General features: G+C 43.3%; 1 protein-coding gene across 2 annotated transcripts; it reads right to left on the bottom strand.

The window, feature by feature from the left end:
- Positions 1 to 1788: 1788 nt before the first annotated feature.
- armc10 (armadillo repeat containing 10) lies at positions 1789 to 10399 on the bottom strand. 2 transcript variants are annotated; one of them, XM_039001367.1, is made up of 6 exons: positions 10318 to 10399; positions 9254 to 9399; positions 8844 to 8978; positions 4628 to 4804; positions 4435 to 4506; positions 1789 to 4095 (listed from the first exon to the last, which is right to left on the bottom strand). In XM_039001367.1, the coding sequence occupies exons 2-6, from the start codon at positions 9347 to 9349 to the stop codon at positions 3844 to 3846; spliced, it is 732 nt and encodes a 243-aa protein (XP_038857295.1). In that variant the 5' UTR covers positions 9350 to 9399; positions 10318 to 10399; the 3' UTR covers positions 1789 to 3843. The 2 variants fall into 2 exon arrangements, with proteins under 2 accessions (XP_038857295.1, XP_038857294.1); XM_039001366.1 differs by having other exon boundaries at positions 9890 to 10376.
- Between the last annotated feature and the right edge of the window lie 1315 nt (positions 10400 to 11714).

Below are 11714 nucleotides of genomic sequence, written 5' to 3' on the forward strand. Positions count from 1 at the left end.
AATGTCCAGCGGTCAAGGAAAGCTAATGTACAAAGACCTTCCCCCTCTAGCGCTTCCTCTGGACAATGTGGTCCTTACAGAACTGGTGGCTAAGTGAGTTTCCTAAAGGTCAGCCCCCCTAGCCAATACATCTTATTTCCCAAGCCCACAAACTACCAGCTCTCTGGTCACTCAGTTTCTGAGCAGCAGAACCAAGTCCCAATCAGTCCGATTCAGAAGCCCAAAGACATGGGCTGAAGACCCGGTGTCCAGCTTCTTGCATTCAAGTCGCTTTGGAAACTATTAAGGTTATTCTAGCAGTTGATGCCATAATGACACAGTCCCCAATGCCCACAAACACAATACGCTGGAGACATATCCAGATATGTCTCCAGCGTACCGACCTGCCGCATCCAGCTCTTCTGGCCTAGAGGCTTCTCTCGTCAAAACATCTTATTTCCCAAGCCCACTAGTAACCAGGCCTTGGGTCAAAGAAGACTTCTCCCTTCTCTAAGCAATAGCTGAAAGTCCCCATCAGCAAGAAGCCCAAATATGTGACCTGTGGAAAGAGTTTCCAGCACAGACTTGAGGTTTTCCTCAGAGCAGTGGAAGCTATGTGAGCACTCAGAGAATCAGCCCACCCACCATCCCATCTAAAAGGGAAACAGTCCCTAACATTGTCTCAGAGCAACATGTCAAAGTCCCTGTTAAACAAGGGGCAAAAGAAGTGCCTTACAAACCCTGTGGCGTTGGAAATTACATGAATTATGTTGACTCCTCTTTTGGAGCTAATAGAGGTGACTCCAGCAGTTTTGATGCCTATAATGAACAAGCTGAATTTATTTAATTTAACCTTTAACTAGGCAAGTCAGTTAAGAACAAATTCGTATTTACAATGACGGCCTACACCGGCCAGCGCTGGGCCATTTGTGCACTGCCCTATGGGACTCCCAATGACGTCCGGTTGTGATACAGCCTGGATTCGAACCAGGGTGTCTGTGGTGACGCCTCTAGCACTGAGATGCAGTGCCTCAAACCACTGCACCACTCGGGAGCCCCACTCAACCAGCCATCCCATTACCCAAGCTGTCGAGTCAAGGGAAGATATCCCTACTCAGAAACAGACAAAACAAACTGCAAATGCATCCAACAAGTTCATGCTGCAAGAGCTCTGATAGGTTGGAGGGTGTCCTCTGGAAGTTGTCATAATTGAGCCTCCTAAGAATTTGTATTGAAGTCAATGTGACCAGAGGACGGAAACGAACTGTCTTCCATTTACACAATGGTGCTACCCTACAGAGTGCTGTTGAGGCTACTGTAGACTTTCATTGACAATTAGTGTGTTTTAAGCAGTTATTTGGTGACGTTAATATATTTAGTATAGTTTTATCTAAAAAGGATAACTTTAATGTTTTACTATTTTTATGAAATTCACTGAGGAGGATGGTCCTCCCCTTCCTCCTCTGAGTCTTCACTGTGATTGACAAATGTCTTTCTGCTTAAATCAACTGTTATGCTACTGGTCTACATGGTCTGACTTTGACAATACAATCAATGTGTGTGATCTCACTGCTTTTGTTTGTGGAAAGAGTTGTATTAGCATGAAAACATGAATAATCTTTTGCTATGTGGGGGGGAGCATTCACAAACCTTTCCCCTCCCTCTTGGTCAGAGAAACCGACAGTGCCATAATAATATGCTGGCTTTGAACCACTTACCAGCTTCAACACTAGAGGGCATAGATTGCACATCGTATTTTACTGGAAATAAAGGAACCTCAAATAATGAGGCATGGAAAGTTGGAGGCAGTCACCTTTAAAATAAAACATATTTACTCACAAATGTAAAACAAACTAAACAAATCTATACATTAAGAAGGCCAAAACTGGGTTGAAACAAGAAACAATTGAATAATCCAAAATAAATATTTCCTGAATAACTGTAGTAGATAAGCTTTACACAAGGGGATGCTACCGTTGGTACTGATTAAAAAATACACATCCATCTTCCCATCTCTGCTCGAAAACACAAAAGCCTGGGAGAAGAGATAGTTTTGGGTCTGGCACGGAGTCTCTCGACATCAGAATTTTGCAGCATTTGTACAGACCAGACCAGTGAGGTCTAACTCCAGTCCCAGAGAAATTCTGGGTGTGCATGCTTTTGTTCCAGACCAGCACTGACACACCTATCTAAAAAAAAATCTATTTATCCAGTCTTCCCCCTAGATGACTTTCCAGGTGGGGCGCAAAGGCCCCCAAAGCCACATCCAGGCCTTTTGGCACTAAAATTGCTGAGACGGGGAACAACTATACAGGGGGGAGGGGGGGAAACAATGGGTAGGGGAAACACTGAAACAGTCATGGTCTTCAATCTGGCCACGGTTACCTGAACTAGGTGCTGGGAGTTGGAGAAACCTAGTACAGTGCAGCCTATACTTCAAATCAGCCTCAGCTCATGTCTTATGAGATCAATGCTAAAAAATCCCATTTGGATGATGTGAATGTTGTTGGATCAGGGAAAACCCCATTGACATTTATTGAGTCATACAAACAGGAGATCAGTGACAGTAGTCTCCCTCGCTCCTCTGTAAACTGTCTAGTGTGTGACACACCAGCATCAGGGGTCCTTAACTCCAGTCCTCTCAGGTCTGACCTGGCTCAGTCTCATTCACCAGCTGTATGATTTTATAGGAAGCCTGAGACGAGCTGGTTGTCATCTTTCTTATCTCAGTGCTTTAAACAAACAATTCAAGTCACGGAATGTTTCAGCCTATAATTTATTTAAGCAGTCTGTAGGGAGTACCCCTTCCGCTTGAAAGCGTTAAGCTGCTAGTGCACACATTTCAGATATACCTAACTTGACCTTTGTTTCCCAGATGTAAATCAGTTACTGATTGATAGTTTAAGAGGGCAAGACTTGACACTCGAAGACTGGAGCTGTGTATCCCTGGTGTCAACAAGGCATTCAAATTGTGTGCATCAAGTAACTTCAAAGTACAGTAACGATTGGCCAGCCTCTCCAGTTTGTCTCCTCCACAAGATGTGTTAGCCCACTCTGCTAAAGCCTAGGTATTAGGTCAGGGAGCAATTGCAAGTCTTCAGCTCTCAGGCAAGTTTACGCATCATGCAAGTGTGGTTCACCAAACCAACGCCATTACATATGCACAGCACACCACGCAGGGGCAGTTAGTTGGGTGAGGTGTTGGAGGGCATATTACTGACACATTCTCCTTGCTTGAAAGGTTTTGGCAGTGGGTTTAGGTTAAGGGGCTTCGCCTAGAACAGGATGCCTCAAGAAAAAGTGGACAACATGTTCTCAGGAGAGAGAAAGACACAGTGGAAGTGGAGCACTGCCTCTAAATACAGCCTAAAATTCCAGCCTAAGTGAAGGAGGAGTGGGAGGGAGAGGTGGCCCGAGTCTCAATACTATTAAATGGCTTCCTCTCCACCTCGCCTCCTTCCTTTATGATCACTGATCGGTGGATAATTGGATAGATTTCCAATGGCTGTAGGTGATTTTTCTGAAGTGAAGGTTTATGATGGTTGGGTTGAGGTTTGGAGTGGAGAAGTAGGACACAGATTGGGTGGAAATTGACAGAAGGGGTGAAGGGCAGGGTGGTGTTTGAAGGCACGGGCAGGCCTGGGCAGATTGATTAAGTCTGGTTGGGGTGTGGAGGTAAGAGGGTGGAGGTTTGAAAGTAGGATGTATGTTTGGTGGCATGATTAAGGAGGACTGGGGATTAGGAAGATTGGAGGAGCTGGAGGTTAAAGGAGTCAAGGTTGGGAAAAATCAGGTTGGAGTTGGAGGTTAAATTAATAATGTAGGTAAGAGGTTGTGTCGAGATTTGAAGTTCGGTATGGGGGTCTACAAGAGAACACGGGCCACCTGGGCTCGGACCTCGCCATCGGGGTGAGAGAGCAGCTGGATCAGTTTGCTTTGGAGCTGGGAGGACTCATCCAGCAGGACTCGGTACAGGCCATCCTGTCTCCTCCTCAGGGCCTCCGCCACCTGGGCAGAAGGCCTCCAGGCCTTCAAGTTCCCTGCAAACATCAGCAGCCGCAGGAGAACCGCCGAGCTGGTCCGCACGTCAAACAGCAGCACCACAGAGGCTGGAGCCTGGGAAGGACGCAGAGAGCAACAACACAGCTCAAGTCAAGTTTAGAGCTCTAAACAATAATGACACAGCAGGACCATGGAGGCTGGCGCATAGGACACCCATCAGGGGAATACTAAAGGAAGACTGAGTCTGGCTCATGAGACTAGGTATGATATGCACACCCAAAGACCCAGGTGTTGAACTGAGCCAACAGTTCAAAGAAAACAGATCTGGTTTGTGACTAGATAGTTCAAGCTTAAATGTAGGCTAAATTATCAATCATCGTAATACGAGGCCCTATCAGAGTTGATGACCGTGTGTCTGTTTTGACTGTAAATGTATTTGTATGTCGGTCTTACCTGAGCTTGCACCATGTCATCCATCATATCAGGATTGGAGGATAAATTCACAAGCACTTTTAAAACTTGGATCTGTAAAGAAAAAGTAGGAATACATTATTCAATCATAACTGGGATTTACACTGAATCACATTTGGGTTGAGTTCCAATATACACAAGCTATACAACAGTCCATAAATGGCTCCTACTGTACCTGTAACACTTGGTTGCTAACAACGAGCAGAGAAAGGAGGAGGGTGATGGACCCCCTGAGTAGCTGGTGGTGGTCGTCTGTAACGGACAGGTTGGTCAGCAGCCGGAGGGCAGCCATCTGGAGGTCAGAGTTCACCGGAGACATCTCGATTAGTTCCAGCAACTGGGCCACGTACACCTGACAGACAGAGGACAGACACGTTGATTGTTAAACTGAAGAAATTGATGTAGTTAAAAACCCTCTCCTCTTTGAAGAGAAGGTTAGGTATTGAATGGAGTATTGAGTATAGAAACACTTAAGGATGGAAGGTCTTAAAAGGCAACGAACAGTCAAAATCATGTTTTTCATGAGAATGCTGACCAAAGTAGGAAAAATGACTGTTGCTTCTACATTTATAAAGTTTGATCATAAAGTTACAGGTCCCCTCCCCCATGTCAAACACTTTGATTCCAGAGGCGGGACAGGGTGACATCACCCTAACTCTCTTATTTTAACATATCAATGGTAACACGATATTCTCTTACCTACTTTAAATAAGTACTGCATTGTAACCAACATCAGAGAATGCATGTTTGCAGTGGAGTGTGGTTTATATAGCTACTCTACTGGTGCCAACATTTGACTACAGGGCACAGGTTTCAAAATCATTCCACGGAGGGCCGAGTGTATATGGGTTTTCGCTCCTCCCTTGTACTTGATTAATTAAGGTCACTAATTAGTAAGGAACACCCCACACCTGGTTGTCTAGGGCTTAATTGAAAGGAAAAACCAACAACCTGCAGACATTAGGCCTTCCATGGAATGAGTTTGACACCTCTGCTGTAGGGTATCAGCAAATATAACTGAAAGTTTACCATATTCATCTATGGCAAAGTTACTTATATGTTTCCCCTGTGTCTGGTGTTAGCTAGTTACTGGCTAGCTAGGTCTTCAGCCAGCATGGAACAAAGGGAGGGAGGGGCTGTTCAAGTCAACACATCCATCAGTGCTGCTGTTAACTGCGTCACAAGAGGCATGACAAACGGGAGAAGTATAAAACATTTGACATCACTGATGCAATTTGAATGTTGTTTGAGTTGCTTTGTGTATCACAAAATTTGCTTGAGATGATTTCACTGCAACACTGCATCCATAAGAATGGCGACGAAGGAGATGGCTGCCGTTTTACAATCCCGTAACCAATTGTGCTGTTTGTTTTTCTGCGTTATTTGTAACTTATTTTGTACATAATGTTTCTGCCACTGTGTCTTATGACCGAAAACAGCTTCTAGTTATCAGGACAGCGATTACTCACCCCGTTCTGGAGGAATACTTTTTCTTTGAGTCGGACGGGAAAGATTTACTTCAGACGCCCGACAAAGCCCTCATCCCCGTCATTTGCAGGAGAAAGAGACGGAGGTATTGTGGACAAAGATCTGGGTGCCTTGTAAGGATCCGTCTCCATGAGGGTAATCTACCTTTACCATCGGTCCTATTAGCCAATGTACAATCAATCTATAATACAATAGACGAACTACGATCATGTATATCCTACTAACGGGACATTAACTGTAATATCTTACTTTTCACCGAGTCGTGGCTGAACGACGACATGAATAACCTACAGCTGGCGGGTTTTAAGCTTCTTCGGCAGGATAGAACAATGGCCTCGGGTAAGACAAGGGGTGGCGTTCTATGTATATTTGTAAACAACAGCTGGTGTACGAAATCAAAGGAAGTCTCAATGTTTTGCTCGCCTGAGGCAGAGTATCTCATCATAAGCTGTAGACCACACTATTTACCAAGAGAGTTTATCTGTATTTTTCGTAACTGTCCATTTACCACCACAAACCGATGCTGGCACTAAGACAGCACTCAATGAGCTGTATACGGCCATAAGCAAACAGGAAACCGCTCATCCAGAGGCCAGCGCTCCTAGTAGCCGGGGACTTTAATGCATGGAAACTCATTCGTTTAACCTCATTTGTACCAGCATGTTAAATGTGCAACCAGAGGCGGGGAACTATAGACCACCTTTACTCCACACAAAGAGACGCGTGCAAAGCTCTCCCTCGCCCTCCATTTGGCAAATCTGACCATAATTATATCCTCCTAATTCCTGCTTACAAGCAAAAACTAAAGCAGGAAGTAGATTGTAAACTGTCATGGTCAAAACATATTGATGCAGTAGTAGCTAAGATGGGGAGAAGTCTGTCTATAATAAAGCGATGCTCTGCCTTCTTAACACAATCAACAAGGCAGGTCCGACAGGCCCTAGTTTTGTCGCACCTTGACTACTGTTCAGTCGTGTGGTCAGGTGCCCAAAAAAAGGACTTGGGAAAATGTCAATTGGCTCAGAACAGGGCAGCACAGCTGGCCCTTGGATGTACACAGAGAGCTAATATTAATAGCATGTCAATCTCTCCTGGCTGAAAGTGGAGGAGAGATTGACTTCATCACTACTTTTATTTATGAGAGGTATTGACATGTTGAATGCACCGAGCTGTCTGTCTAAACTACTGGCACACAGCTCAGACACCCATGCATACCCCTTAACACATGCCACCAGAGGTCTCTTCACAGTCCCCAAGTCCAGAACAGACTATGGGAGGCACACAGTACTACATAGAGCCATGAATACATGGAACTCTATTCCACATTAAGTAACTGACGCAAGCAGTAAAATTAGACTTAAAAAAACAGTTAAAACACCTTATGGAACAGAGCGGGACTGAAGCAACACAAACATTGGCACAGACACATGCATACACACACACACACGATAACATACGCACTATACATACACATGGATTTAGTACTGTAGATGTGGTAGTGGTGGAGTAGGGGCCTGAGGGCACACAGTGTGTTGTGAAATCTGTGAATGTATTGTAATGTTTTAAAATTGTATAAACTGCCTTAATTTTGCTGGACCCCAGGATGGGGATCCATAATAAATACAAATACCTCCAAGCCATAAGACTCCTGAACTGCTAATCAAATGCCCCCCCACCTCCCCTTTTACACTACTGCTACTGTTTTTTTTTTTATTTTATTTTTTTTAATCTATGCAGTCACCTTAACTCTACCTACATGTACATATTACCTCAAACTAACCAGTGCCTCCGCACATTAACTCCTTACCGGTACCCTCTGCATATAGCCTTGCTATTGTTATTTTACTGCTGCTGTTAAATTACGTTACTTTTTTTTTCTTTTTCTATTTTTTACTTAACACTTTTTCTCTTAACTTCTTAAAGCATTGTTGTTTAAGGGCTTGTAAGTAGGCATTTCACTGTAAGGTGAAATACCTGTTGTATTCAGTGCATGTGACAAATAAAATGTTATTTGAACTTGCTTGACATCGGCATTTCAAAGAGCTTTCAGTCAATGCAAGCTCAAGAATATAAGCGGCCAGCCAACTCAGCATGTCTTTTAAAACGTTTTGGTAATTAGCCATGAGTGATCTCAATTTTTTTGCATTTCTATCCAAAACAAATATTATGGGTGATGTTTTAGACACTCAAAAGGCTATTTTACACTGGAATCAGAATGACTGTTCGGGACCTTTAATCCTAACCATCTTCAGGTACTCAATTTTAAATGAATTAACTTCCTGAAGAACCAAAATGATTTGATTAGAATCTGCAATATGATAACTGCTAGACATTTGGTAGGCTCTGAATTTTTACCTTATTTACCGCACGAAACTAGAACAAAACCGGACCATGATTTTTTTTTTCTTCATGAAATGTAATACATAGAAGGACATTTTGGAGGAAGGATTGTTTACATATCTGACACTTGTATCTTAAAGCATAATTGAGAAATAATTGATTGAAGTTCCAACGTTTGTGACATTTTGGCCTTAACCAGGCCCCCTTTGAAGACTCCATAATGAAACAACAGTGTCATATGAAGCTTTACCGTTTGCTCTGTAATATGAGTAGTATTTCTCACATGAATATTGAAAAATATAAACATGAATATTGAAAATATACCATTTAAAAAATATATTTATTGTTGAACCTAATATACTCTACAGGTATATCAAAGTTCAAGAGTGGGATAGTTTTATAGTTATGTCCCATTTCATGTAGAGAAATTGGCATAGTAGGAAATCATAGCCCTCCTGATTTGCACATGCATCCATCCTTTCAGATGTACTATAAGTGCCTAGAGGGGTGATGTTTTACTTTGGAATCAAGCAAAAGACTAAAATAAATCTGGTGGGTTTTACCTTCAGTTGCTCTTGGTTCCTAAGGTTCATGCTCAGGTTATTCAAGGCATTCAGAGTCTGCACTCTGACCTCTGGCACAGGATCTGACAGGAAGCCAGCTATGATGTGAAGGCCCCCAAACTCACGGATGAGATCCTGGGAGGGAGAGGGGGTAGAAAATTAAGTTGGCTTGTATGTGCAATACTCAGACAGGGCACAATCATTAAACACAGGTATTTGAATCCCTTAACATATGGTACATTTCAGAAATATTACACCAATTGAATATAACAAGAAAATACAGATTTTCCACTAAAGAGTAATGACACCGCTAGAAAGCCAAACATGTGAATTGGAAAATTATCGTTTGAAACCTTTTCACAGTGGTTTGAATTGAGGCAACAGACAAGCTTTAGAGAAGCCCGTCTCACCTGGTTTACAGTGAAGGCAGCAGTATTTCCTAAAGTGATGAGGATCTGGGCTCTGTCAGAGGGGTTGGGGCTGCCCTGAAGAAGTGACAGGAGCATCTTCAAGTGTTGTGGCTCCAGGCTTCCAGGTGATCTAGAGATGATGTCACCTGAGGAAGAGAAGCAATGTCTTAAACTGGCCAAATGCTTGTAGACAACAGGACATACAGTACTCTTCCCATGAATCACTAGTTACTCAAGCTAGCTGGCAAGTTCGCTGGCATGTTTGTCAACAGCAAAACTAGATCATGCGGTCAACAATGCTAGCTAGTTACCTAGCTGGCTAGCAGCAACCTTTTCAACACACATGTAAGCTGCATGTTAGCTAGAGGACTAAACATGCTAACTCGACAATTAAGGTTATGAATAATGATTTATGCTCAACCACGGCACCGCACGAATTTACTAGTTACCTAGCTAAGTATATATAAGACGTTCGATAATCTACAGTACACGATCATTAATGATTTAAACAAACCGACTAGCTAGCTTAGCTAACTAAAGACTTGGTAACGTAAGCTTGACAAAATGACAGGCTCAGTTGGCTCGCTAGTTTATTGGCTAGCTAGCCAACGTTACCTCGCTAGCTAATGTTCTTACTTGATGCAACATCCACGGCCTGACTTTCGCCTCCACGAACCACAACCAACCCGGACACCTTAGCTAACAAGCTCCCTGGCTGCAGAACTATACCACCGGGTGAGTTATTCTTGGGGCCATGACTTTCGCTGTAGGCACTTTTTTTATTTTCCTTGAAGCTAGTTACACTGAGAAGTTTATAAATCCCGTATGAGGCTCCAGCCCCGGCCACTATCCCAAGCAAAGCCTTCATACTACCGAACTTGGGTATGACACTGCCATCTCCCATGCTGGAACTTCAGTGAAACGCATGAACAGATCTTCAAATAGTAAATACAGATCTTTAAAGTGAATCATCTAGCCAAACTAAAGATTATTATGACGAATTTAACTCATTTTGCACACACGCTACGAGCTAGGTTGAAGATGACAATTTAGCTAGTCCGTACACTTTTTCCCAATGGCCGCCCAACTGCTTTCACGGGAGTTCCTTGTTCATGAGTTTCAAGTATGGGTTGTTGGCGACCGGAGTATGAGAGAGTGGGTGTGTCGAAAGGAGTGGGTGTATGGAAAGCGAATCAGCTAATTGGGCAGATCAAGACCGTTTTGCGTGGCTGAACGCAGGCACGTCGGAGAAGGAAGGCGGAGAGCGAGCTTGTTTGAAATTGAAAAGTGTCGCTGTAGCTTTTGATAAATAATAACATCAACACGAAGCAGCTGCATTATAAGTGGGATGCACAGTTGAGCGCTACATACATCCCGAGGGGTTCATGCTGATTGTACGGAGATTGTGACATGGCGTCCCTTGAGAAAGCAAGAACAAGATATGTCACGAGAGAGAGCGCTTGAGTCGGTTAAAACGAGCTTGAGCCGGTTAAAAATTGTGGGGAAAGGGAGATGGTTTGTTAAAGATGAATGGTAGCAAGTGAGCTGAGGACAAATAGAAGTGAATCAGGGCGAAGTATCAGAGGTGGTAGGTGTGGTGAAGTTCTCGGAGCCCGAGGCTTACACGGAGGGTCAGGATAAAGATGAGTTTTTGGAGAAAGTGGACTCTTGCCTTTTGGCTGATCCATTTGTGGTTCAGGGTGGGTGAAAACAGAGTTGGGTACTTTGAAATCGATGAGGGTAACCAAAAGTGGTCTTGTGATAGTTTGTGTTTCTGCAGGTCAGAGGGAGAAGAAGGTGCTCGGCGTTAAACGAATGGGGGCATGTGTGACTTGTTTCGCTCACAAGAAAATGGCGCCATTTAAAGGAGTTATTACTGGGGTTGTAGTAAATGTTAAAGTTGACCAACTGAAGTGGAAGATTCCCGGTGTTTGTGACGCTCGTCATTTGGTGCGACGTAGACATGGTTGCTAGAGTGGTGAAACAGAGTCATTGTCTGTAATTTTGAGTTTTGATGTTGAGTCTTTGCCCGACAAAGTGATGTTAGGATATATAATTTATCCTGTATGAGCTTTTGTACCAAATACATTACGTTGTTACAGGTGTCAAGTTAATGGGGAGCAGTGTAGATCATACAATTTAGTTGTTTTTCTGTAAAAAAAAAGAAAATGACTGAACGAAAACCTGGAAACATTGGGGAAAATCTGAAACCTGGGAATTTCAGACTCAGTTTCTGTTTCAATAGTAGGCCTACCATTAGCCTACTGCACAGTAAAGCTGGGGTTGGCCTGACTGTGAAAGACCAATATGATGGGTTTTATAATTCAGAATGTAGGTCACTGTTAGAATGTTTTACACAGGGTGCCTTTTCTTTGCCGGACGGGCTGCTTTGAAAATTTGTCCAATGTTAGAGTATACCCACTTCTCCAAGCACCACTACACCACTGCTGGGTTGGCAATA

The sequence above is a fragment of the Salvelinus namaycush genome, chromosome 9 (genome assembly GCF_016432855.1).
Source record: "Salvelinus namaycush isolate Seneca chromosome 9, SaNama_1.0, whole genome shotgun sequence".
In the NCBI taxonomy this organism is placed as follows: domain Eukaryota; kingdom Metazoa; phylum Chordata; class Actinopteri; order Salmoniformes; family Salmonidae; genus Salvelinus; species Salvelinus namaycush.

Excerpts from the sequence above, each read along its gene's own strand:
- armc10 (XM_039001366.1), bottom strand. The coding sequence starts at position 10,157 with ATGGGAGATGGCAGTGTCATACCCAAGTTCGGTAGTATGAAGGCTTTG. Across the intron at positions 8,979-9,253 it reads CTGCCTTCACTGTAAACCAG|GATCTCATCCGTGAGTTTGG; the intron begins GTGAGACGGGCT and ends TCTCCCTCCCAG. Across the intron at positions 4,096-4,434 it reads ATGACATGGTGCAAGCTCAG|GCTCCAGCCTCTGTGGTGCT; the intron begins GTAAGACCGACA and ends CGTCCTTCCCAG.